General features: G+C 46.1%; 1 protein-coding gene across 1 annotated transcript; it reads left to right on the plus strand.

Annotated features, from left to right (window-relative positions):
* Positions 1–1,965: 1,965 nt before the first annotated feature.
* Positions 1,966–21,855, plus strand: CPA4 (carboxypeptidase A4). The gene is made up of 11 exons (XM_088018390.1): positions 1,966–2,009; positions 6,041–6,122; positions 6,567–6,701; positions 7,804–7,902; positions 10,739–10,840; positions 12,168–12,275; positions 13,030–13,140; positions 14,285–14,375; positions 15,942–16,141; positions 17,095–17,179; positions 21,385–21,855. Exons 1-11 carry the CDS (start codon positions 1,966–1,968, stop codon positions 21,570–21,572), a joined length of 1,245 nt encoding a protein of 414 aa, XP_087874516.1. The 3' UTR covers positions 21,573–21,855.
* Positions 21,856–26,687: the final 4,832 nt, after the last annotated feature.

Genomic DNA, 26,687 nt, shown 5'->3' on the forward strand with positions numbered 1-26,687 from the left:
CAGTTCCACAATTCCTGACAAAGACTCTCCTTGACCCAAACTTACTTCGGCTTCTCTGGGCCCTCTTTTTGACCAGGCCTTGTCCTTGGCCCCTGTCTAAGTCAGTCTTAGCAAAGAATCCTGCTAAATCATCCCCTAGTCCTTGATATCTGATTGAATTCCTCGTCCTCCAACTTTGATGACTAAGTCCTTGATCTGCCTTTGGCAAGAACCTGTGAGTCCAGTTAAACAAGAAGACCCCTACCCTTGATGTTTCCTCTTAGCAGTATTCCATCCACTGACTCCCTTCACTCTGCTCTCTTTACTGTACTTGGAGTTGAACACAATTACTCCCTTCTGTTGTGTGAGCCCTATTGTAATAATCTTGAATAAAGTCTTCCTTATAGTTTTAACAAGTCTCAGAATAATTTTTCTTTAACACCCCCGACAATGACCATCGATTGTATCCACCCTCCTTGAGCAAGAGCAGAAAGAATGATGTAGACCATGGGGACAGTGGGATGGGGGAGGCTTTGGGTTTGGGGCTCTGAATGTGAGGATTAGGAGCTCCCAGGACAGACTTGAAGGCCTCAGAGTCCCTAAGGAGTCATGCAGATCATGAGTGCCTTTCATTTATTCTGATGTGATTTGGTGGAAAGGACACCAGACTCGGAGTCTAGCAAACGTAAAAAAGTCTCATTATTAATAATACCATTAAGCCTTACCTTTACTCAGACCCCAAGGAAAACTGATATTTTATCCAGACTAACACTTCTTCCTTCCCATTGACCTCATATATTTCTACTTTTTTAGTGGAGTCATAAGAGTTAGGTGTCAGATTCATAACAAAGGTCACAAACTCTCATCATCATGACCTGCTCTGGTGAAATTCTCTGACAGGGCTTATCAAGTGTGTGGTCTTGGAGTTGGCTTGGGGTTTCTTTGATAGTCTTCACTTTTTTTTTTTTTTTAACTCTAGAGGTAACTCCATTTCAGGTTTACAATTTGGCCTCTCAGTATAAATTCTTTCCAGCACTGTGGGACTTGCCTATTTACTGAAAAAACACTATTTAAATACCAAGCGATGAGCAATATGGCACCTTTGGCACAGACTTCCAGTCTGAGGAGCAAGTTCCTGATCTTGTAAATCAAGAGGCTTTTATCACCCAAAAGGAATGGAAGAGGCATTGGTAGGAGCCCGCTGACGTACCGTCACAGTTGCAAGGGTGCTTGGGAATCACAGTAGCATTTTTGAGGACATGAGTCTACCTCACACTTCTTATAAATACAGCTTGACTCAGCCACTCCATGACTGACACCCTTGGGACATGAAGTGGATACTGTTCTTTGGGGCCCTGATCGGGCTCAGCATCTGTGGCCGAAAAAGGTTTTTTGGGTAAGTTCCTTTTGGACTTATTATTATTACTTGGTTGGTTCAGTGATATGGGAACCAAATGGATTTGAAAATGAGTGGCTGATTATATCTCAAGTGGAGTTGACATTGGGAAAGAAGACACGAGCTCATGTCCCAATTCTGCCCTGTGTCATCCTGGGCAAGCTCCTTCTCTCTTAGGCTCAATCCTATCTGTGAAATCAGACAAGGTGGCCTCTATAGTCCCTCCCTGGCTCCCTAATCTCCTGCCAGTTCTTTTCCTTCCCAGTTCTTATTTCTAAAGTCAGGTTCAGGCCTCTTCTGCTTTCTTACTTCTATATTATGAAGTACCAAGAACTCCCAGAAATTGTTTCTAATTTCTGCCATGCTTAGGGGAAAACCTGGGTCTTAGGCTCTTTGGTTTCACCTCTCTGTTAGCGGGGAAGGCTTTGTAGAGCTGGGGCTCTCTCATCAGCGCCTGGGACACGGAGATTCACTAGTTCTTGCCTAGCCACAGTGGTGAGACTTGACATGTAAGGGCACACCTGTACACCGTGTGTGCGTAGGTGTGTGCGTGCACACGTGTACATGTACGCACATGCTCAACACGCTCCATGCAGAATGCTTTGCAGTTTGTGGAGGAGAGGACATTTGGGAGGTAGGAGAGATGAAAGGATGCCATGGTCCCCTGCTAGAAGATGGAATTCTAATACCTCGTTACTGCCTAATGCTTTGCCATTTGCAAAGAGCTTTCATGTGCATTATCTTTTGGATCACGCAACAACTCTGCTGGGCAGGGGTGTTATTTTCCTCAATTTGAACATGAAAAAACTCAGCCTTAGAAAGGTTAAGGAACCTGCCCAATGCCACTTAGCTGGTAAGCAGGGGAGCTGGAACTCCGAAGGCAAAACCCATACCCTTTTGCTATAACACAAGTTAATCTCCAGATAGAATCCTCTATCTCACAGATATATCTGTATCTGTTAGTTTACTCTCTAATATGCTAGCTGGCTAAAGGGACTTGGGGGTTGTTTATTGAGGTAATTACTTATATGAGATTGAGTAATTTTTATGGTGATGACTTCTTTTCACACCTGGTGTCTACTGTCAAATAGCTCAGAGGGGTTAGGCATAGCAGGTGGCCAGAGAAGGAGATTTTTCCACAGGCAGCTCAGCAGTAGGTGTGTAATAACTATGCTTGCTGCCGTGTGGCTGATGCACGGAGCTGTCAGGCTCTCACTGCAGCTATTCACATGGCTGGAAAAATCTTTATTTCTCAGGATGCAGACTTCGCTTACAACGTAGCGGACACCTGAGTTGAGACAGCTGGGCCTGGCGCTGGAGTGCCCACCATGGGAGCTTACACAGAAAGGGCTGCGTGTCTGAGCTAATTGCAGATGGTTTTAACTGATGGTGTCATCCTCACCCCAAAATCTGTTCTCCCCCTATAGGAGGGAACCCAGCAAAGGTGGTGGGATCCTTCCAGGGGCTCATAGACATGTCCCACACACCCAGCTCAGTGAACATTTCTAGCAAGGGGAAGCTGGGCTGTCTGAGCTTTCAAGTGGTGGGAAGCCAGAGCACAGGTTGGCTGGGAGGGGGGACAGTACCAATGGAGATGGAGGTGATGGGTTTTCTCCCCCACTCTCACCCCCCAGCTTTTGTTCCTTCCACCTAATGCCCTACTGCCCTCCCCCCCCCCAGTGTCTCGCTCTGCTGGTGTCTTCTGTCCTGCCCTTTGGTCATCTTAAGGATGGGCTGGTGACCAGAATGCCTAGAGGTACAAGTCAGGCAGAGAATAGGAACGTAGTTGCAGAACCGGTTGGAGCATCAGCAGTAGTTGGCAGGCATTTAAGAGTTCCGTGAAACCAACTCTTGTGGTGGCTCCTAAGCCTGGTCGGGGATATGGGCGAGAGATGCACAAAGAACAGGCCCCTTGGCTTGCCTGCATGGAAACGAGGGAGGGATAGAAGCTCAGCACCAGGGGGGCTGTTAACTATCAGAACGTGGGATGAGGGGCACCTGGGTGGCTCAGTCGTTAAGCGTCTGCCTTCGGCTCAGGTCATGATCCTGGGATCCTGGGATTGAGCCCCGCATCGGGCTCCCTGCTCCGTGGGAAGCCTGGGATGAGTGTGAGGGTGAATGAGAGGGCGCCAGGAGCACCAAGAATACCTGGGTGGAGTAGCAGGGGCAACTTGCAAATCCCAATATGTGCCCTCTCCCAGACCAGCCTTCCATTTGCAGGGAGTTTGAGATCTTTGCATGGATTTCCAGACGTCAGAGATAGGTTGTGTTCAGCTATCTGCACTTTCAGGACTGGGAAAGAGCATTTTTCAAATAGAGACAAGGATGATTAGGGCAAGAAAATGGCTGCCCTTCACCGGCACCTACTTAACGTTCTCTCTGCTTCTAGGTTTTGATGGACTTAGGCTCATGAGAATGGTGTTAGATCTGCCAAACCACCCCCCCCCCCTTTTTAGTGCCCTCTGAAGACTGTCCCTAATGTTGCCTCCAGGTTAGGGGGAACCTCATGGGTGATGACAGTTGGTTCTAAAGCCTGGGTGTGAGTTTGCTAGGCAGATAAGGAAAGAGGCTGGGCATCCGGGCAGAGGGAACAGCATGTGCACAGGCATGGAAGGGCAAAGGACATGGTGAATTTGGGATTTCAGTAAGGCTGGAGCTGAGAGGGTGGAGGAGGGAGAGGTGGAGGAGAAACAGATGGGGAAGGGCTCCACTCTGCACCAGCCCTTCCACTCTGTCTCTGTACTCCAGTTGTGTCTTTGTCCTCTGTAGCTTGGTTCATAGGGCATGATGAAATGTGCTGTGGATTTACTCATGCTCAGGGCCAGTTAGATCCACTGACATGGGTTGTGCCCAGGAGTATGGAAGTTCTGCTGTGAAGTCACCACTCCGGGAAAAATAAACTGCATGCTCTGGGTGCCTGTGTAACATGATCTTCATACTCTTGAGAGCCCCTTATTCTTAGGTTCCTCTTTTCTTCCTGTTCCTTCCCTCCCCTCCTTCCTTGTCATTGTTCTAGTCAGTGCTGTATTTTACAGATGCCTCATTTTGCGGATAGAGATGTCAGTGCACAGGTGCTTTCTAGAACACTCATTTTAAAGACTCCTCTTTTTCTGGGGTGTTGGGGGTGGGTTGTGACAGAGTGTAAGTTCGGCAGATGGGCCCTGGTACTTAGCCAGGAGTAAGGATTTCCCTTCTGTTTTAAACCTGTTCCTTTTTTGGGAGGCTGCTTGCCTGTGTCGGGGAAATGGTGGTTTGACTCCCCATCTTCACAGGGCTGTGGTTCAACTCCTAGCAAGCCGGTTGGGTTCAGACTGAGACCTGCCAGGCCACTGGCTTCTCCACTGTGGCCTCAGCAGCTCCCAGGGCTTGTGCTTGGCGGCCCATCTCCAAGGACCCCGTGGAGACTGGTTGAGCCGGGAGAAAGTGAGCCCTTTGGCGTTGGCATTTCCTCCAGACCTGCCACCCGCAGTGGCAGCAACTCTGCGGTGGACCTTGCCTCTTTGGGGCTGGACTAGACCCCCTGGAGATTCTCCAGAACCTCCCGGAACAAAGTGAAACCCTGAGAGTCCCATCTGGATTGAGCCGGTTTTCTGATGAGAAGATGCGGATCTGCCACGTGAGGCTGCACATTTAGCTCCCTGTGACAGAACCATTTTCCCTGTCAACAGGTCCTTCAGCCCACAGCCCTCTCCAGCAGTTCTTCCCGCATTCATTCGTGTAAAGGGATGACGCATGTGACAGCGTCGAGTGCGGATTCATTCGGGCCGTCACCTAGCAACGGCCTAATGGCTCCCCTGGCTCCCTGAGCCGGCTGAGAGCACAAAGGCAGCTTTTCAGTCTTGGCCTTCTCCCACCCACACACAGGACTTCAGGGGCCTCGGCCCCTGCCGCTGCTGCGGAAGCTAAATGGTGTAGATGAAGCAAGTTCAGGACAAACAACAAAGGGGGGCTCGGGACTGGCCGGCTCCCTTCTGGGCCCTTCTCAGGGCCCCCTTGGGGGGACTGAATCCCAAGTCAGCCCCAGCACCCTAGCCCGTATTGTACGCATTTGTATTGAGTTCTGGAGCTGGACAGGATTGAGAGACCACCCAGCAAATAGCTAACCCTCTGAGGATGGAAGGTCTTTTCTCTTTTCCAGCTCTTTCCAGCGTGGACCTTCAGCCAGAGTTTCAGTCCTCGCCCCTGACAGTGAAGAAGTGCTTCGTTATGTCTTGAGTTAGCTTTGCGTGTAACTCAGGAACATTCCTTTCTGCAAAATATATATGTTTTTCATTATAAAGTAATACGACCACATTACAGAAAACAGATACAAGGGTAAAAAAAGTCAGTCATCCATAATCCCACGACCCGGACATAAGCACTGTCAGCATTTGCTATATTTCCGTTGTCTGTTTTTCTTCCAATGCATCTGCTTTTTCCATACTTGTAATCATGGCATACATACAATTTTGTGTCCTGCTCTTTCACTTAATATTTCGCTTCAAGTTATACTATAAGCACTTTTTCATATTTGCCACGTAGTCTTATTTTTAATGGCTATACATTATAACCAAAGACTAGACCATTTCCTCTCATTCGGCCCAGTTATGTCTGGGACATAGGCTTGGGGTTTATTTGCCAGCTGAAAGCTCACCATTATCTTTTGCTTTTTTTTTTTCCCTCCAGGGACCAAGTTTTTAGGATTAACGTCAGAAATGGAGACGAGATCAGCAAACTAGGTCAGCTAGTGAATTCAGACAACCTTAAGGTACCAGTTCTTTGTCCTCTTGGGTATCTCTGACTTTGGTGAGAGGAGACTCTTGCACCACTGGCATTGTTACTCCTGGAGAGTTTTTGTTAGTATAGTCCTGTATTAGTCAACAGGCCCTCACACGATTGTGGGGGTTGATGGGGAGAAGTGCTGTAGATCACAACACTGCTGTCCTGGGAGCTGGGCAGCCTCAACGGTGGGCTCTATCTTTCTATCTGCCTTCTTACTACTTACTACTTACTACCTCTTAGATTTTGCCAGGTAGTGCCTTCTGGGTAGGCCTGACCAGACACAGCTGTGAAATGGGCAAAGTTTGCCCTTGGGCAGAACCCAGCTCCTCAGGGATCACCCTTGCTTTTGGCAGTTGTTCTAGAAGAATGAGCTCATTGTGCCTTTTACCTGAACTGTCATTTAATCTGGTTTTATTTCCATTCTCTTCAGCTCAACGTCTGGAAATCTCCCTCCACCTTTAGTCGTCCCATGGACGTCCTGGTCCCATCTGTCAGTCTGCAGCCAGTGAAATCCTTCCTGAAGTCCCAGGGCTTAGAGTACTCCGTGACAATTGAAGACCTGCAGGTGGGTAGGCCGAGGTCCCTAACTGGTCTTGCACAGGACAAAGCACCCAGAGTGGACCCGACACATGTGCAAGTCATGGCCTTATCCTTCTCCATTTTATAGATGAACTCACTGAGGTCCATGGAAGTAAAATGCAGTGACTTGTTAGTGGGAACATGTTGTAGTAGAAAGGGCATACATAGGTTAGGGAACTGGACAGATCTATATCCAAATCCTGATTTTGCTAACTATCAGCTGTGTGACTTTGGACAAGCTATTAATGTCTTGAGCCTCTGGTTCTTCATCAGTAAAATGGTAACAGCGATGCCCACTTCATACAATTTATCGAGAAGATTAAATGTATTAAGTGTATGTGAAATGCCCAATGGTACTTGCCCTGTCATAGATGCCCCACAAGTATGAAGCTTCTCTCCCTTGTTGTATTTGAAGTCAGAGGGAAGAAAAGTGTGTTTGTGTGTGTGGGGGGGGTTGCTGGGGGTGTTGGAGACCAGTCATAAAAAGCATCTTTTGAGAAAGAGGGAATGTCACCAATAGTTCTCAGCAGAGGGAACATCACCACCCAAGCCAGACACAAGCCTCAGGACCTGTATCTGAACAGCAGGACAGTGTCTGGCTCATGTTCTCTCCCTCACCGAGGTGGGTTATGGACTAATTGGTGATTTGGCCCGGGAGTTTCCTGATGGCGTGAGCAGCTGTGAGCTTATTAATCATCCTCACATGTCACGGACATCTGCCAGGAGCCTTCAAAGTATGAGCGGTTATAAGAATTTCTTTGTTTCTGAATGGTTTCCCAAGCTGTGTATTTCAGAGACACTGGATACCAGATGCGGGCTGATGTCTAGAGAATTCATAGTATAGAATAACCAAATAGCACATATGTTGCTTTTGGGGAGTAAGTGGGTTTTGAATGGGGTGATGTACGTTGGGTGCCAAGAAATAAGCTTTTATAGATATGTGGAAGAAATCTGACCGCCTTTCACACCTTGACGTTTGTGTGCCAAGGGTGCCGCCATCTTGGCCAGCTTGTGCCAAAATATGGCAGAAACAACATGAACCTCCATCTCCAGTGGGTCACATCACAGCGTTGCCGTGTCTGTTTTAGGCCCTTTTAGATAATGAAGATGAAGAAATGCAACGCAATGAAGGACAAGAGCGGAGCAGTAATAACTTCAACTATGGGGCCTACCATTCCCTGGAAGCTGTAAGTGTCTCAGAGCAGGTTAAGATCAAGGTCATTAGCATCCTGGGTTTTGTAACCCCTTTCCTAACTTCTAGGAGGCATTAGTCCTTAGCGCAGTACCCCTTCACTAAGGGGCTAAAATGTGAACACTTCAATTTGTTTTGTAATTCTTGGGTTGTTTATCTCCCACCAGCACCTAAGAGCATAGTGAAACACAACTGAACATTTTCTCCCACATGCATCCTTCTTTTCTAAGGCAACCCCTGAAAGAAAACCATGAAATAATTACAATCATTTCCATCCTTGTAATTCAACCTTCTTATACCCCACCATAATCCCTGTATTTTACTCACCCAGATTAAAATGTTACTTATTCCAGGCAAGTAGACAAGTGGTTATTTCCAAGGTTAACCAAATATTTCCACGCATTTATCATGATTACTTATAATGCATATTCTATAATGTGTTTTGGTGCTGTGTTTAGTTAAAAACCACTTTATATAGATGACTGACTTTCAAGGTAAGCCAACACTTCCAATAAAAAACTTGGAGCAGAACCACTTAATATGATACTAGAACTTGAGGAATCAAGAGGGGCTATAGAATGGGACTGCATCACGTATCCTACAGTTTCCTTACGACCCCTAATGTCTTCTACATTAGTCTGGACACTCTCTACTAGCTCAGAACAACACCTCAAAATGAAATTGTTTTTCTCCTTCCCATACCTGCATACACGTTGTTCTTTATATCCAAAGATGGGGTTCCTGGCATGCTTTTTGTGAGGCATATACTTTGAGTTGTTTTTCTTCTAGATGAGGGATTATTTCCAAGGTTGACCAACTGTTTTCACTTCTTTCCCATGATTGTCAGTAGCTTTGTTTATTGTGTACACTTCCAACTGCACTGCCCCTTGATCCCTTTTGTGACCAATGACATACATCTGCAAAACAGCTGGATAAAGTTAGGAGTTCAGTCCAGGGCCATGGACAAAAGCAGAGCTCAGGGCTCACACAGGGCTCAGACCCATGACATGAGCCTCGTTAACATGGCACACTCCCTAGCTGAGCTAAGTGGTTGCAAATGTCACCCGAGACCCCAGGAACTCCATCCCCTCACCTGCCTGCTATGGGAGCCGCACTTTCTCATGCACTTGCTTTTGCTCTCTGGCTTTAGGGGCCACTGCCGTCTGATTGCAGCTTCCCCCACGCCCCCCCTACCCCCCATGAGGCCTTCTGCTGTGCCTCAGTGTACTGTCTCCCTCTTGGCTTGATCACATGCAGTTCTTTCTAAAAACAGCTTTGAAGAGCCCTCATCCTGTAACCGCTTAGGCCTGGTTGGGTCTCTGGTGGGAGTCTTATGTCTGTCTCAGCCAGAGTTTCCAATTTCAGATTTTCTGTGTGTTGTTGTGGTTGCCATTGTTTCTGTTAGTTTCTCGGCTGAGTGTCCCCCTCATGTTGGCAGTGTGAATTTGGACCCCTCCCTCCCTATATAGCTTGGTATTTTAACTTCTCATGGGGGGACTCTCTTGCCTCTCATGGCTCAGGGTGGGCATCTGGCTTTTGCTTCACTTTCTAGGGTCAGTAGGTAGAGTTTCCAGGCCCTTTTCATGGCTGGAATGGATGGTTCTCAGCTCTCAAGTTCCAGCTCCTTGGCCCACCCCGGTCCTGTGCCCTCAATCACTACTCCTGACTTGCTGTAAACCCTCAGTGCCTAAGGCAGATATCTGGTCCTGAGGCTCCATTTTCTGCCCTCTACTCAGCTGGTTAGGTCCCTTCTCACTTCTGGCCCCTACAATGTCTCCTTTCTTGATTTTTAAGCTTGGCTGTGAATTATTTTCATTGTAGTTTATCTGGCTTGAGTATATATTTGGGGGGGGTTTCTCGCTTCTGCTCAGTTTGCCATATTGACTGCCACTCTGATAAACCACTGAAGCTGGAGTTTTATTCAATATTGATTGTGTATTTTTCTCCTCTGTAAAGCTCCCTCTTCCACTTTTAAGATCTAAATATGAATTTCTTTATTTCCTTCTTTTGCCCTCAGAAGTTTTGAGCAACTAAGATGGATGAACTCTATATATCAAGTTTTTTTAGAAATTGAAACCAAATGGAAGCATTTGTAGCCGTGATTTACAGCTCTTCACTCGTTCTCTTAAGGCCGTTAGAGGAATCTCCAAAGTGGTGTGCTTGCACTACAGGGTGTAAGCAAGATGCTTCACCGGGATGGAGGAAGAAACTATTACAACTTCTGTTTACGTCCCACATACGTTTATATTTATTATTCATGCCACCATTTTGCTTCTTTTTTCTTGTTTTATAATGTACATAATATATTTGGTACATTATTCCAGTGGTATACATAATGTATTGTGTATATGTAATATACATAGTATATGTATATTATAAAACATATATATATATATATATACATATATATATATGGTGTATTCTAATTAAAAAAAACTGGTGGAGGAAGTGATCAAAAGGTTTGGAGAGGACCGTTTTCAAGAACCTTGGCTAAATGGGGCAATTGCTGATCATCCAGTCTGGTGTGGTATGAAGGACTGCACTGCTAGAGCAGTATGTGCACAAGTCTCTCTCATTTAGTGGCCTATAATTTTATGGACAGATAAAATGTGTTATTCTCTAGAATGTTGTAGAGAAGGACTCTTTAGGCAGTTCTTCAAGAATAATTCCATGGTGATAATACTGTCAACCCTGAGATCACAGAGCTGGATCTAATCATTGATCAAATCAATGAAGAAGTCATTGGGATCCGTAAGATGAAGTTCACAGATACCTACCCAGAGCTGAACAAAATTTTCAAATGCCCCTGAGTTCACCTTTTCATGCTTCAGATTTACCGTGAGATGGACAGCATTGCCAGAGATTTTCCTGAGTTGGCGAGCAGGGTGAAGATTGGGCATTCGTTTGAAAACCGGCCCATGTATGTACTAAAGGTGAGGCCCCAGGCTCTTCAAGAGGCCTGACTGGACTCAGGCTCCTGGTCCCTTGTGTCCAGGACCCAGCCCTCAGACCTCTGAAGAAGGCAGGTTTTTAGGTTCTCCTTGACTTTGGGGACGTGGGGAGACATCTACTGAGGTTCAAATTTGGTGTGACCGAGAGTCCCCTGTTTTTGCCTAACATGGAAGGAGTTAGAACTTAGAAGGAGTCCATCCCATTGCAAGTTTTGAATGAAAGGCAGGATCAACTGGGGTAGGGTGGTGGTGGTGGAGTGGGTGAGGGGTAGTGGGGATGGGGGTGGGGTGGGTCGGTTAGCCTTCCAGAAAGCGCTCAGATGGGCCACAATCTTTTGCCTTCATTCTTACCTCTAAAAAGCAAGTCAAATTGGGATAGTTCTACAAATTCTATTCTGCTTTTAGGGGTACTTATTGGAAAAGCAATCTAGGAAGCTAATTTTAGGGTTGATGTAATTTTAAGCCCAGCCTATGATCCTTGGCTGCACAAAGCCTAATTTCTAGATATTTCTAACAGATTCAGGTCTATATTGGCAAAAGAGGTAGAGAATTTATGGCAGGGACATAAATTACATAAATAATCCAGCCAAATGAATAAAAAGGAATTTGGAGATATGAACCATGGAACAACTGAAGGTGCTAAGAATTTGTCAGATCCTTAGCTTCATATCAGCCCTGAAGAACCCAGGCTCATGGCTTGAATTACCAGCCAGAGGAGATTTGCCACCAAGCCGGTCGCTCTAAAATAATCCACATAAATTGAGATTATTTGCCAACCTGATGGAGACTCTGGCTTCATTCGCACCACGTTTTGACCCAACGCGGCCTGGCCCCACCCTTAAATAAGGCAGGAGCCAGAATTCATTTAATGCCATTTCCAAAGAGGTATAGTGAACCTCTCTCTTCCTCCTTTTAAAATCAAATTCATTTATTGCATCAACTAGAACAGGCTGGTTCCTGCACTCTTGTGTCTCTCTCTGTTGGGGTGCCCTTCGAGGTCTTTCAAGAGACATAATATTATCTCTGATCACACTGGTATTCTCATTCACAATAGCAATAGTTTCCCCTTCCCATTTGCTTCCAACCCCAGAGTGGCTCGAGCAGCCCAGGGCTGCGGCTGGGCCTCACCAGCCACCCAATTAAGCTCCCTGGTCACGGATAAGCCTGATAAATAGATTGTGCCCTCAGGAACATTTGGTCTCTGAATTATCTTAAATGGATTAAATGAATAGGGGTGAGCTGGGGAGAGGAGAGGTGAGTGGAGACATGGGCAGGAGGGTCATTTTCTGGCCTCTTTGTCCTTCCACAGTTCAGCACCGCAGAAGGCAGGCGGCGGCGGCCGGCCATTTGGCTGAACGCAGGCATCCACTCCCGGGAGTGGATCTCGCAGGCCACGGCGATCTGGACCGCGAGGAAGGTCATGTCGCCCGGTATTAGCTGAGAATTCTGGTGGGCCCAGTGTGCCTCCGCAGGGTCCCAGGGGGCTGGGCCTCGGGGGACGAGGTGGGAAGTCACTCTGCACAGACACAGTAGGCTGGGGGGCCTTTCCCGATTGGAGAAGCAAAAGGTCAGAGCCCTTTGGTCAAGCCACTGTGGCTAAATGACAAAGTCCCTTCATGGCAGCGAGCAAGCTAATGAGCTGCAGAGGTGGCCCCGAAACATTGACCCATAGTCAGCCCCGCAGAAAGGGAGCCGAGTCTTCTCAGCAGCAAAACTCAGATGAACTTTGCCCTCGGACCCACCCTAGCCCTCCAGACCCTCAGGGACCTCATGCTGCCTCCATGTCACCCCCGCCCCCACCCGCTCCGAGAGTCTGCTTTAAGGCAGCACTAGGGAGAGGAGGGGTACTGTGTGTGCAGGATTTATTTTCCGCGTCTGTTAGCATGGGGGCCCAGATTTCCCAAAACTATGATGATGTGTGGCTCTTCCCTCCCTGGTTCGCACCCCCTGGAAGGAGTGAATCAACCAGGCAGGCCCAGCCTCGTTGCGGTTGATGGCATCATGACGCCATGTTCCCCCAGGTTTTGAAGCGCTCCCAGAGCTTTGCAGAGAGCTGTGTTTATGAGGGTGGCAGGGGGGCTGCAGAGGGGCATCTGGGGGAGTTACACAGGCTTAGACCGGGCACCCCAGCCGGCCATGGCATAGCTGACAAGCTTCTTGTCTCTGTTTAGATTGTATCTGATTACAGGAAGGATCCAGCCATCACCTCCATTTTGGAGAAAATGGATATTTTCTTGTTGCCTGTGGCCAATCCTGACGGATATGTGTACACACAAACTCAAGTGAGTAATACCGAATGGGCCGGGCTTGAAGTTAAGAAGAGTCTGTTGAATTCCTTGCTGTAGCACCTGAACAGTTGTAGGAACACGTGTGCATGTTACAGGCTTCCCTGGGCTCCCATTTTTCACTCGTTCCCTGAGCCGGGAGTCACCAGAGAATATTTTTTCTTAGAATAGTCTAATGAACTCCCTATCATGGATCTTGAACAATTACCAACACTTTACCAATCTTCTTTTCATTTCTTCCCCTCCCACACATTTTTTTCCCTTTTGTTTAAAAGCACATCTCTGACATCAGGTTATTTTATGCCAAATTTCTTTAGTATGCATCTCTGGTTGATGATAATTAAAACAAAACAACAACAAAAAAACCCCAAACAATACACGGCTGTCACTTTAAAAAAAATTAATGGAATTTATTTAATATCATCTAATTCCCCCAATTATCTTTTAAATGTCTTTTGAGTCAGTTTGTTGAAATCAGTACCCAAATAAGGTTTGCACCTGTATTTGGTTGTTGTGCCTCTGCAGGCTTTTCAAATCTATGGCAGTTACCCGCCCCCACCCCTGCCACACACATCTCTTTTAAAATGTCATTCATGTGCTGGAGAAACCAAGCAAATTGTCCTGTAGAATGTCTCACATTCTCAATTTGGCTGATGGCTTCTTTGTTGTGTGTCATTTGTTCCTCTACCCCCCCCCCCCGTTCCCTTCCTATTCACTAATAGTCAGAGCTTGAAGTTTGATTGGATTCAGGTGAGTTTTTTAGGCAAGAATAAAACAGTTGCTGTGCACTTCCTGTCCCACCAGCGATTGTCTGGGCATACGATGTCTGTCTGTCCTCCTTCTGCCAAAGCCAAAAATTATTCGGTGGGTTCAGGTGGCATCAGGCTGGTTCTTGCGTTACGAAGTTCTCATCAGGGCATTTTGGAGGAGTCCTTCTCTCTGAGCCCAAAGGGCTGAGCCTCCTATCTCCGGGAGACGAGAGGAGACTGCTCATCAGTCCGTGAGGACCGGAGCCCCAATGATCCTCCAGGCAGAGCTGCAGGCAGCTTGCTCCATCATAGACCCCCCCAGAGAACACCTTCACTTCTCCTGTGCCCTGACCACCTCTGAATGCTTGTTCCTTCCTTGGTGGACTTTTCAGAACCGACTATGGAGGAAGACACGGTCCCACAATCCTGGAAGCCCTTGTGTTGGTGCTGATCCAAATAGAAATTGGAATGCTAGTTTTGCAGGTAGGCTGGGGAGGTGGCTTTCCCTCCCTGCTGCCCCTGGGGAGCCTGGTCCATGGGGCTCTGGCTGGCTCCATTCCTGCTTCACTGAGAGACTTGGGCCGATCCCTTACACTCTGTCTCGGGTTGTTTTTTTTTTTTAAACATTTTTTGGGGTAGGTAGTTTTGAAAGGAAATGACTCAGCAATTCTTGTTCTCCTGAAAGAACACTTTTTAATTTTTGAAGATTTTATTTATTTATTTGACAGAGAGACAGAGAGAGAGAGCACAAGTAGGCAGAGCAGCAGGCAAAGGGAGAAGCAGACTCCCCGCTGAGCAAGGAGCCCAACGCAGGACCCTGGCAGACGCTTAATCGACTGAGCCACTCAGACGTCCCAGAACACTATTTTAAAAACGGCTCTAGTCTTAGATGTACAGATCCACCCCCTGTGCCCTGGTCATCCCCGTTTCTCCCAAGCGAGTGACTGGGTGGGTGGAAGGGCTCCTGGTGGTAACTGGGAAGAGAGCAGTTAGCACCATTGTCCTAACAGACCAGACTGTGGGACGTCGTGAGGCTTCAACTCTAGCAGTTGACCCTTAGATGTGTCCGTGTGACGTGCAGCCCTTTGGTGTCATGGAAAGGGCACGAGGCTTAGGAGACCTGGATTCTGAGTTCCAGCTATTGAAAAATCATCCCTACAGTCTTGCCCACTGGCTGCCAGGTATTTTCCTGTGTGTTAACTTATTTTTTTCGCCTGACCCGGTGAGTGAGTTTTGTTATCTGAAAGGAGACAGTCGAAGCTCAGAGACAGTCTCAGGAGCATGCAGTCAAGAGTTAGAGTCGAGCCTCACCTTGCATCTCCAGAACCCGGTAGTGCTCTCTCTCGCTCTTCCACAGCTGGGCTGATGTCCTGTCCTCAACGTACTTCTTGCACTTGCCACACTCGTCTGCCACACACACCGTGGCAGGGAGAATCATGGGCCTGTGGGAAAGGAGCTGATAGAAATGTGGGAACTGAGGGCATCAAAGTTAAGTCAGATCTTCCCACAAGTGGGGTGGTTTTACACACATGCCAAGTACCTCGGGGAGCTATGTCATGAAGTAGTACAGAAGGCAATATTTCTAAATACCTGTCAAATGCGAGGCTTTAGCCACAACAATAGATTATTTTTGGCAGCACTTGGCCATTAAGATCTGAACCAAGAGAATGAGTTGACACCAGAATAAATGGAGTCATTTTCATTATTAATTGGTATTCATATTAATTATCTAGAATACTTATTAATTACAACTCACTGTCAAGTATGATATGAATTATTTATGACAACTGTTAGTGATGCAATACAAGGTCAACTCTGTCCATTTAAAGGAGTCCTTCCAGTTTTTCTTCCTCAGCTGTGGCAGGTCCAGTACCCTCCCACATCTGCACCCCCCGCCTGGCAACACATACTGCAGACTAGGCTCCTGGGGGGCTCCTCACATTGACCTGTTCACGGCCAGCCCCTTCTGCCCTTCCTCCGGGTTGAGTGTCCTGCATTTCTGTGTTCTTGCGTATGGGTTCATGTTTCTGCTTGGGCCACTCCCCATAGGAGAGGGAGCCAGTGACAACCCTTGCTCTGAAGTATACCACGGACCCCACGCCAACTCGGAAGTGGAGGTGAAGTCGGTGGTAGATTTCATCCAAGAACACGGGAATTTCAAATGCTTCATCGACTTGCACAGCTACTCACAGCTGCTGATGTATCCGTATGGGTACACGGTCAAGAAGGCCGCGGATGCTGATGAACTGGTGAGTGACGGGACGCCTTCCACCTAGACCTGGGCCTGCTCGGCCCCGGGGTGCTGCCACAGTAGTCCTTCTACAGCTTACAGGGAAAGTCCGGGGGCCTGGACTTACTTCATTAAGGGCCTGGTCTCTCTCCCTGCCCTTTGGAATGTGCCATCGGACCTACTGGGGACAGGAAGAAGGCCGTTCTCCTTGTTTCTGTGTTTGCTGTGAGTTTCAAGAACCACACCTGACCCCTGCCTTTCCTTCTCAATTGTTCTGACCAAAATATATGACGGACCCACTGCTTGCCAAGAACTGTGGGTGGCACTGTGGTGGGTAAGGGGGAGATGCTCCTCATTCCAGTCAAGGTAGAGTTTAAGTGGGGTGCAGGCTACAGCCTAGGGGTGCTCTGCGTTGCATATAATGACTCGCCCTAGGATGTGAACAGGCACTTAGGGTAGACTGACGAGCAGGGCTGGCATCTGTAGGGTGACTGCAGGCTGTTCCCTCTGTGCTTGTCAGCTCGAGAGTGCCCCCCTGCCCAGGGGCACAGCTAGCCTCTAAACCTCCCAGCAGATGCAGGGTTCATGCTAGGTGTGGGCTAGATTCTGATCTCAAATAGGCATAGGCACATCCATATACGGTGGCCCTGTCTCTACCTCCACTCTGGGAATACCCAACTCTTGGAAGGTTTTCTTTGGAACATCCTTGGCCTTCCCACATGTTCATGAACATGACATTCCCGTCCCTCAGCATAGGTGAAGATGGTGGTGTATTTACTAGATTGGGTTGGTGAGCAGCCCTCCACATCTCATGTATCAGGCTTCGGCTCTGGTTGGATGGAAAAGAAGGAGACTGGAAGGGAAACTTGAGGGAGGGGCCGAGAATCTTCCACACCATCATAGTGCAGAACAGCTGAGGGATGTCAGGCTGTGGAATCCATTCTTTCTCACTCCGCTGGTTCCCCCTCCTAGGACAAGGTGGCGAGGTGTGCGGCCAAAGCTCTGGCTTCCCTGTCGGGCACTACATACCAAGTGGGTCCTACCTGCACCACTGTCTGTAAGTACTCGCTGTCTTGGTTATTCAGAAAATGCTTGGAGAGGAAACTTGCAATGAATTGGGAGAAGAGCTGCAAGTTAGGCTTACTATGTTGTAGCCTGATTATTTTTGTTGTTGGTGATAGACTGAATTTGCGTCAAGCTTATGGAATGATGGCTGCTGTAGGGGGTCATCTTCATCAGTACCACCACCATGGTCATGCTATCTGTCCTGTGCCCGTGGTGAGCTTAGTCCTGCTAGTGTGCTAGAGTGTCCCTTCTAGTCCATGAAAGATCCTGTCATAGTTTATAAAAAATTCCTCAAGCCCATCATTCCATTTTCAAAGGAAACCCACTTTTGGAGAGGCAGACCGAGGTGGCGGGAGTAAGGCTGGAAGCGATTCCCTCACCTTCCCATCAGAAATGACCACGTGGTGGAGCACAGCATGCCAGGAGCTGGGGTCCTCTTTGCAATGATTAGCATCAAGCCAAAAACAAACAAACAAACAAACGAACAAACAAACTCTACCGAGACTCCAAACCTGAGATGGTCTTCAGGCTCGTTACCTACAGCTTCAGCCTCATTTTGAGGAGAAATACCTTTGTTTTGGTTTCTCACTGAAGTGTTTCATCTGAGCATTTCCCTCTGTTCCTACTGAGATCCTTCCAGTTCCCTCATTCCGTGAGCCCGAGCTTTAAACTTAAAGATCAAATTGAAGAATATTATCATTCTCTGAGAGTCTAGCTATCAATGGGAAATAAAAATATGGACATGAGGAGAAAGGTTCTGACACCTTTAAAGCTAGTGCCCTTCTTTTCCCATCTAGTGTCTCTAACAGTTGGTCCACCCTCAGACCCCCTGCAAACATGCTGACATTTCTGTCTTCTTCCATACTGTAACTCTCCCATCCAATTGCTCCACCCTTAGCTAGCTGTTCCCTTCAGTCTTCCTCCTCTGGGAAGTTTCTCCATCCCCCCTCCTGGGTTCCTGTACTCTGACCTCAGCGCTCTTGTCTGTGTTTCATATGCCACCTTGCTGCATAAAGCAGTTAGCCTGATGTTGGTGTTTGTGTGGCTAATTGCAGCGACCATCCGTTAATTATTCATGGTTGATTATTATTAGTGTTATTAAATGGGAACTCCTCAGAGAAGAAACACATCAGGAGAGTTTCTCCATCCTCTGCTTAATTAGTGAGAACTGAGTTTAGGACTGCAGAGAGGTGAAGAGACTTGGTAGGAGTCCTTTGACGAGGTCCCCTCAAAAGAGCTTTGTGGGTCACCACAGTCCTGGCTTTTGGGTCAAACACCAGTTTAAAGGATGGCCTTGTAATCCCACATCAAACACATTCTTCCCAGCGTATGCTATGCCAAAATCAAGAGATACTCATCGGATTCCTCCAGAACAAGAGGAGGAAGGCTCTCCTGAGTGCTATCCAAAAGACATAATTATTTCCTAAGTCTTTCAAGAGCACATCTTCGGTATTGTTTAAAGGCTTTGTTTACCCTCCTTGCTTTCCAAAAATGTAGTCAATTTTTGTATAACACTCCGATCCCATGGGTTATTGCATGTGCTACATGAATAGTCGACGTTTGTCCCTTCAAGTGCCAGATCTTTTCTTAGATCAACCATTTTAGCTGAAAATAATTCTCAAATAAATTTCACACTTTCTTGCCTTTTTAAACAGAGCAAGTACAAGGGATTGAAGCTCCTTTCTTCATGACGGAGTGGCCTTCTGAACATCAGTTGTAATGTCCTGAAGGCCTTCTGTGCCATATTGTATTTTCAATCCCTGTGCTGGACAGCCCCAAGCCCATTTTGCTTCTTGAATTCTTGTGTCTGCTTTTTTAGAGTTTTCGTGTTTCCTTCCCCTGGTCAGACTGTACTGCTTTCAGGCCACCTGCCTCTAGCAACCTTCTCCCCTTCTCTTCACTCCTAAAGGCTGGGACACAAGTTCTTTGGGCTTATTTGACTTGTGGATAGATTGTGAGTAAGAAGGATGTTCATGACAGCATTGTTTATAGTCATAGAAGCCTGGTGAGCACCTAAATGTCCGTCAGTACAGTACTGAATAAAAACACATTTGGTGCAGGCACACAATGAAACAGTGTGCCCCCCTTAAATGAATGAGGTGTGTCTGTATGTGCTAATAGGGAATAATCTTTAAATGTTAGTTGAAAAATATAGTGTGGTTTTTATTTTATTTATTTAAATTTTTAAATTTTTAATTTATCTTATTATTTTTTAAAGGATTTTATTTATTTATTTGAGAGAGAGAGCGCATGAGAGAGAGTGAGCACTGGGGGGGGAGGGGCAGAGGCAGAGGGAGAAGCATACTCTCTGCTGAGCGAGGAGCCTGAAATACAGTGTGTTTTTAATATTATGTTCCCATTAATGTTAAAAGAGTAGACAGACTGGGGCACCTGGGTGGCTCAGTTGGTTAAGTGTCTGCCTTTGGCTCAGGTCATGATCTAGCCCTGCATCTCGGGGTCCTGGGATCTAGCCCCACATCGGGCTCCGTGCTCAGCGGGGAGTCTGCTTCTCCCTCTCCCTCTGCCCCTCACTTCCACTTGTGATCTCTTTCTCTCAAATAAATAAATAAAATCTTAAAAGAAAAGAGTAGATAGACTTTGAGCAGGGACCCAAGTAAAGTGAAGTGCATGCACTTGATCACTTTGCTCGGCAGAGGACTTTTTGCCTCCTTCCTGAATTTAATATGTGTTCTGAAATAGTTGAGCTTACCATATAAACAACCTCTAGAAACTTCTGGTGCCATCATCTGTTTTTTATTCAGCATTTTCTCATGGTAGAGGAGGAAGGATTTCAGAGACTATAGGAGAGCCTGTTTCATAACCTCAGGGGGTGTGTCATCACAGTAGAAGCAGCATCTCTAGAAAAATCACAAGTGGTATCATGAGAAACAACCCTCGAAAATGATGGAAAAACAAGAGGACCCGTGTTTTCATTTAACAGACATGTACTATGCTAAATGGACTGGAAGGAGGTTGAGGAAAGCATGGGCTTTTTTTCAGCAGATGGCCTTGGGTTTCAGTTTCAGTCCTGCCATTTTCTGTCAATATTTCCTTAGATAAATTCCTCATTCTGAGCCTGGATTTCCTCCTCTGAAAAACAAGGACAGTGATACCCACCTCACTGAGTTTTTAAAGATTAATGAGGTCATAAATGTAAACTTTCCAAAATAGATGACCAGCTCATGGGAGATGTTCAATAAATGATAGCTGCTATTGACATCACTATTTTATTATTCAGTGTCATTCACACTTTGCACTTTTGGCCAGTTTCTGCTCTAGTAGAGTTTGGCTGGAAGAAGCAGGAAAACGGGCCTCTTTCCTTTCTCCAGCCTTTTGGCAAAGGGAAGTCCCAAGGGCTATGCTTCGTTCTCTCTGTGTATCAGTTATCTCTTGCTATGTAAAAATTTATCCTAAAACTTAGCAGCTTAAAATAATAAACATTTATTTTCTTCCACTGTTTCCCTGGGGTAGGAATTCAAAAATGGCTTAGCTGGGTGGCTCTGGCTCAGGGCCTCTCCCAAGATTGCAGTCAAGGTGTCTTCCACGGCTAGAGTCCTTTAAAGGCTTGACTGGGCTGGAGGGGTCTGCTTCTCCCGTGGCTCACTCAGGTGCTGAGTACCGGCAGGAGGCCTCCAGTCTTCACCACCAAGACCTGTCTATAGGACACTCTCTCACCGTCCACACACTCTAACATGTGGCTTTTCCCAGATCAAATGATCCAAGAGAGAGCAAGGCGGAAGCCATAGTATTTATAGTCTAGCCTTGAAGGTCACACACCATCATTTCTGCAATCTCCTGTTAGTTACCCAGGTCAGGGCAGCCCCACTCAGTGTCGGAGGGGACTACCCGAGGATATGAAGACCAGGAGACAAGGATCATTGGGGCTGTCTTGGAGGCTACCTATCACACTCTGTGAAGATTGGTTTTGAGTGACCAGAAGGAGTCTACACAGTGAGTTAGTGACAAGGTGGGCACGAAGATTTAAAATCTCTTGGTTTGAGATGAATGAAGACATTCGTCATATAGGACAGCCTGAGACATATGGATCAGGCCAGTGTTTGTGTGTTGGTGGCCTGATGACCTTCAGAAAGAATTCTACATCCCTCAGGAACCACAGGCAGGCAGAACTCCTGAGGCCTACTCATCTAACCCTGAAAGGAACTGGGGTTCCAAGGTGCTTTCTTTTCTGACTTACAGATCCAGCTAGCGGGAGCAGCATTGACTGGGCGTATGATAATGGCATCAAGTATGCATTCACGTTTGAGTTGAGAGATACTGGGCACTATGGCTTCCTCCTGCCAGCCAACCAGATCATCCCCACTGCAGAGGAGACCTGGTTGGGCCTGAAGACCATCATGGAGCATGTGCAGGACAACCTCTACTAGATGAGGAGCCCCACTCAGTCTCCAGTTATTTCTCCCCGTGTATGCGTGCTCGCTAAAGCCACAATTAAAGGGAGCTTGTTCTTCCATGTGTGACTCAGAACCCTCTGGTTTTGTGGGGGGCACATGTCAGCCCCTCCCCAGCCCCCATCCTTGAAGTTCATGCATGCTGGTGGTGCACCTCAGAGAGGCGCTCTTGCCACCCTGCTGTGCTTTGGTCCTGCTGTTTCCCGAGCCCTTTGTGTGCCCTTCCTCTCACATAATTGGTTGGGCAGGCCACACTTAGCATCATTCTGTACTGGGTGGCATGGCTCTACCTCATTTTTAGAACAAAAAAGACATCTAAGATGGTTCCCTGGCCTTGTCCAATCTAGCCAGGCTGGTGACCTTGCTCTGCTGGGGCCCCAAAGGAGACACTGTGGGCGACAATGTCTGTCTTTGAGATCAGTCTCAGAGGTGACATAGACATTTAATTTATCGCACTCCTTGAACATATTTGTCTTTGAAAAATAAATCTTGTAGGGTTATCAGTAGAGGCCATCTTCCTTTTTTTTTTTCTGGTTTTTGTTTGGGGTCTGAATATTAAATAGTGGATCCCTTCTCATCACTGGGCCCCAAATTTCCAGATATAACAGTTCTGATCACGTTCTTCCCTTTGTTACATATTGTAACTAGTCCCAGAAAGGGATCTGTGTCACTATAGGTACTGCTCACCCAGGAACCCTTAATGAAGTGGTGATCTAATAGTAGGACTGCTAAATTATCCCCATCTGTCCTAATGGGCTCACCTCTATTTTGCCTTTTGAACTCACTTCAAAGATCTTGCCCTCACCCTACGGGTCCTAAATCACTCCTCTGGCCTGGATAATCTCACTGCCCTGGCACATTCCTGTTTGCAGTCTGGTGTACCGTGTGTTTCCTTCTCCTGGCTTTTCTTTTGGTCTTTAAAGACAACTTCCATTTTGCATCCTGGACCATGAGCGTCAAGGTGGAGCAAGGATTCATCAGTCAGGCTTCTCTTGTTCCATTCCTCCTCAGCACATACCATCTGCCCTTTTTTTTTTCCCTTTTTTCAAACATGTCTGTAAATCTTATCCTCCTGCCTAGGATTTGTGCGGCATCTGGTGTGTGCTCATAAGCCAATAAATATTCAATATGAGTCTCATGATCATCTCCTATTCTTCGCCTTCACCTGAATGGAACCAAGCCATGGTTTTGAATATGCAGCTCTTTCTAATGTCAAAAGTCAATTTTAATCCCTGTCTGTATCACATGACATGTAGGAGGACCTTCTCCCCATCAGGCCCAGGAGCCTCCAGGGCACAGTGTTACCTTGGTGATTGCACTCTGGTCCTGGGTCTAGTTCTTAGTTTTTCAGCTCAGGAGCTTGATAGTCTCAGTGTCCATGTTGATTAGACTTGGGGATGCTGACTCACGCCCACAGAGCTCAGATGAGGCAGATGATAAAATCAGAATACGGATTTATTAATTTACATCATCGCATGTAACTGTTTAGTGGATTGGATCCTCACGTCGGTCTGCACAGTACATTCTCTCCCTGTAGGCAAGATACATGGGAAGCCAAATTATAATCAGAAGGTTGTTTAGTGAGCAGGGCGTCAGAGCAAGGAAAGTTAATTACAGTCTGTGATTAGAATTTTTAATGGTATCCAGCTCTAATAGTATGATATATCCAATTCTATAACCAGAACACACCTGCCAGCCAGCCAGCTGGTCACTGGTGCTGGCTAGTCAGGGTTGCCTCGGACCAGGCAATGCCCCAGGAGGCCTGGTCTGTAACCTGGCTCTATGTGTAGACTCCTCACCCCCAAGACTGAGAGTGTCCTTTAGATCCCTTGAGGGAAAGAGTTCTTCAGCAATACATAAAAAGCCATAAAGAGAATACCTGTGACTATAATCAAATTAAGAGCTTCTGTTAGGTAAAAGACATGTAAAGAAAGTGAGGAGTAAAGTTATAAACTAGAAGATGTTCACTATATTCATATACACACAACAAAGGGCATATGAAGAACTCCTACAGATCAATAAGAAAAGCACAAAGAACCAAGAGAAAATGGACAAAAGCTGCGAGCCAGCATTTCACAGAAGAGGAAACAGGTGTATTTGATCGAGGACCTATGAGTGAAGACTGCAATGAGATGCCATTTTATACTCTTTCAATTTACAAAAATCAAAATGTTGGAGAGGAGGTGGATGATAGGATCTCTATTATCGGTGGGCATATGAATGTGTAAAACCACTTTGGAAAATAGTTTGGCATTACCTTCTAAAGTTCACACATTATGGTCCAGCTATTCTACCCCAGGCATAAACCCAAGAAATTCTTGGACATATACAACAGGAGACATAATGAGAATGTTCATAGCAACACTGTTCATAATAGCAAAAACCTAAAAACAACTAGCAAGTGCACCAGTGGGAGAATGGGTGAATAATGTATGGTATTTTCACATACTGAAATATACAACAGAAGAAAATTTAGTATGATTTTTTTTCTAGAAAGTTCCAAATAACTGAACAAAATGCAAGTAATAATTCATTTTCAGGAAGACATACAAAATTTGATAAAATTGTAGAGAAAGGGAAGAAAGATAGGATCTATGCTCAGACCCCTTATCCTTTTCAAGTGTACCGATTCCCAGCTGCTATGAGTGTTGGCTGCCAACAGCTCAAGGCTCCCTCCCTCTCTGGAGAATTGCTGTTAGCCGAATAGGGGCTGACTCACACAGGAAGTAATGCACTTGTTTTCCCTATATCACCTCCCCAAATGTCAGCCAATGACTGACTAACTTGGGGGCACAAACAGCTAATCTTTTGCCTCAACGTAGGGTCACACTGTGGTGCAATGTGGACTCCAGAACTCTGAATACGTTTTCCAGCTGATTCCACATCCTTCCTTAGCTTCGCGCCCCCCCCCATTCTGTCCTGCTTCCCAAACTCTCCTTCTCCTGAGAACTCCCTCAAAAAGAATCACCTAAACAAGAATCTCATCTCAAGCTCTGCTTCTAGGGAAATGGACTTAAGACAACAGGAAGTGAAGAGCCTGGCATTCTGAGTGATGATTACATTGGATGGGGAGAGGCGGGGGATGAGATAGGGGCCAGGGACCTACGGTTAGATTCAGGTTCTGTTTTTTTTCAGGTATTTTTACCTAATTTAGAAAAAAACAAACCCTAATTCAATAGCTAAATAAATCATAAAAGAGGGCCATGCATGGATCAATGATGAGCATGCCATTAGCCAAGGATTATGATTAATCTATTTCTATGGACCTGAAATCCAGTTTTAAAAATGTTTATAAAGGTGCAGATTTTAACACAAAAATGTTTTCCTATTCAATATGCATTTACTGAGCGTCTAGTGTGCCAGTGACAGTTTTAGATGCTGGCAAGGCACTAGCAAACAAGAAGACAAAATTCCTTCTTGCATGGAATTTCATTGTTGTTGGAGAGACAGAAAGTACTGAAGAAAACAAATTAAAAATTTTAATTTGGTTAATGAGAGCTGCCATAAATAACAGAAAACTGGCTGCTGGAAGGAGAGAGATGTATGGTGGTGGGGCCTCTTGACTGGGAAAGTTAGAGAAGACGGTGTTTGGGCTTGTGGTATAAAATTTTTCTGAACTCTCTTCTTTGTATTCTTTTTGTACTCCCCAAACCACATGAAAAATGTAGGCTAGATGTTATTATCCACATTTTACAGGTGAAAAATCTCAAGAGCAGTGTGTCTCTTGCCTGAGACAAGTAATTAATATTTTCTGTTCTCTAAGTGAAGACCCCACCAAAAAAGAGAAAACTTGAGCCATAAACATTTGTGGACACAACTTAAATTTCTGAAACACACTTAAGTTTGGAAGGCTTCCGTACCTCATCAAATGAGTCTCTATGGAATTTTCCACTATTAAGGATCAAAAAGGGACAGTCCATTGATAATGGAAAAAAGTATTTTGAGTTCTTTTTTTGCAGTACTGGGGGTGGAGTGGGGTTTGTTGAGCCATCCCCAAGTCTTACACCCAGTCTTGTGGGGGGTCCAAAAGAAGACCTCGGTGACGTGGCTGAGGATGAGGGATATAGTCCATGGCTGTTGATGGGACTAGCAGTCACCTCTGTGCTACCCACTTGAAACCAGAGCCACCCATGGAACTGCAGCCACCTGGGGACTGACACAGACCACATCCACTTCTGTCTTCTGGGTTACAGATGGTGAGGAGCGGTAGGATAGCCCAGCTCCTTCGCTTGGCCATGTGTCCTCGGGTCTTGATGGACTCTCTGGGAGCTCCAGTTTCCTCATATTTAAAATGAGAATAATGGTAGTATTTAGAATAGTGTCTCAAGAGTATTCAGGAAGCTGACGTATTAAAGTATGAAGCACCTTTATCCCGCAGCAGCAGTTCTCAGTGTGTGTTAGCTTGAATCATTATTCTCACCAAGAGGTGGACATTCATTTATGAATCAGATGATTGGCATTTCCCCTAAATTCCTTTAGATTTTTCATGAGACTTAATGACAAAGATCTCAACAGTTCACAGAAAAGCGCTCGTTGGATGCTAGGTCATTTTTAGTATTATTTGGGTTTTGAAATATTGGGGTTCTTTCTGTGGGAGCGTTCCCATGTTAAATAGTTATTGATGCCCCTTTACTGGGTTAATACAAAGGATTATTGCCCGAAGCCTTCACAGGTCCAGCTTTCACGAACAACCATGTCAAGTCTATGGGTTCACCTTTGATTTTCACAGGTGCTGGGAAGACCCCACTGTAAATTTCTTGCGAGTGAAGTTGAGGGTATGTTCCAGCCCTGGAATGTCCTATGGAGTTTGCCCTTCTTTTATGTCACTACTAGGACTACCTATATATAATATATATATTCTTCATATATATATAATATATATATGAAGACTCATTTATATTGTCATCATCATCATCCTTATCTTTTTGTTTGACGAATTCTGGACTTCTGCCAAACCAGACAGCTTGTAAAATAAATCCACTGTACTATTTGTATTGAGCCTTAAATCATGAGCACCAGCTGTTTCTTGTATTTGAAGTAAAGCTCCAGGTGTACTGGGGGCATCCAGAGAGCACAGTTTTTTCCTCCTCT

Source organism: Eumetopias jubatus, unplaced genomic scaffold (genome assembly GCF_037043125.1).
Source record: "Eumetopias jubatus isolate StellerSeaLion01/CBP00866 unplaced genomic scaffold, mEumJub1_p1.0 scaffold_14, whole genome shotgun sequence".
Taxonomy (NCBI): Eukaryota; Metazoa; Chordata; class Mammalia; order Carnivora; family Otariidae; genus Eumetopias; species Eumetopias jubatus.

Coding starts and splice junctions, on each gene's coding strand:
- CPA4 (XM_088018390.1), top strand. CDS start 1,966: ATGCAGAATGCTTTGCAGTTTGTGGAGGAGAGGACATTTGGGAG. Junction 14,376..15,941: donor TTGGAATGCTAGTTTTGCAG/GTAGGCTGGGGA, acceptor CACTCCCCATAG/GAGAGGGAGCCAGTGACAAC. Junction 17,180..21,384: donor TCCTACCTGCACCACTGTCT/GTAAGTACTCGC, acceptor TCTGACTTACAG/ATCCAGCTAGCGGGAGCAGC.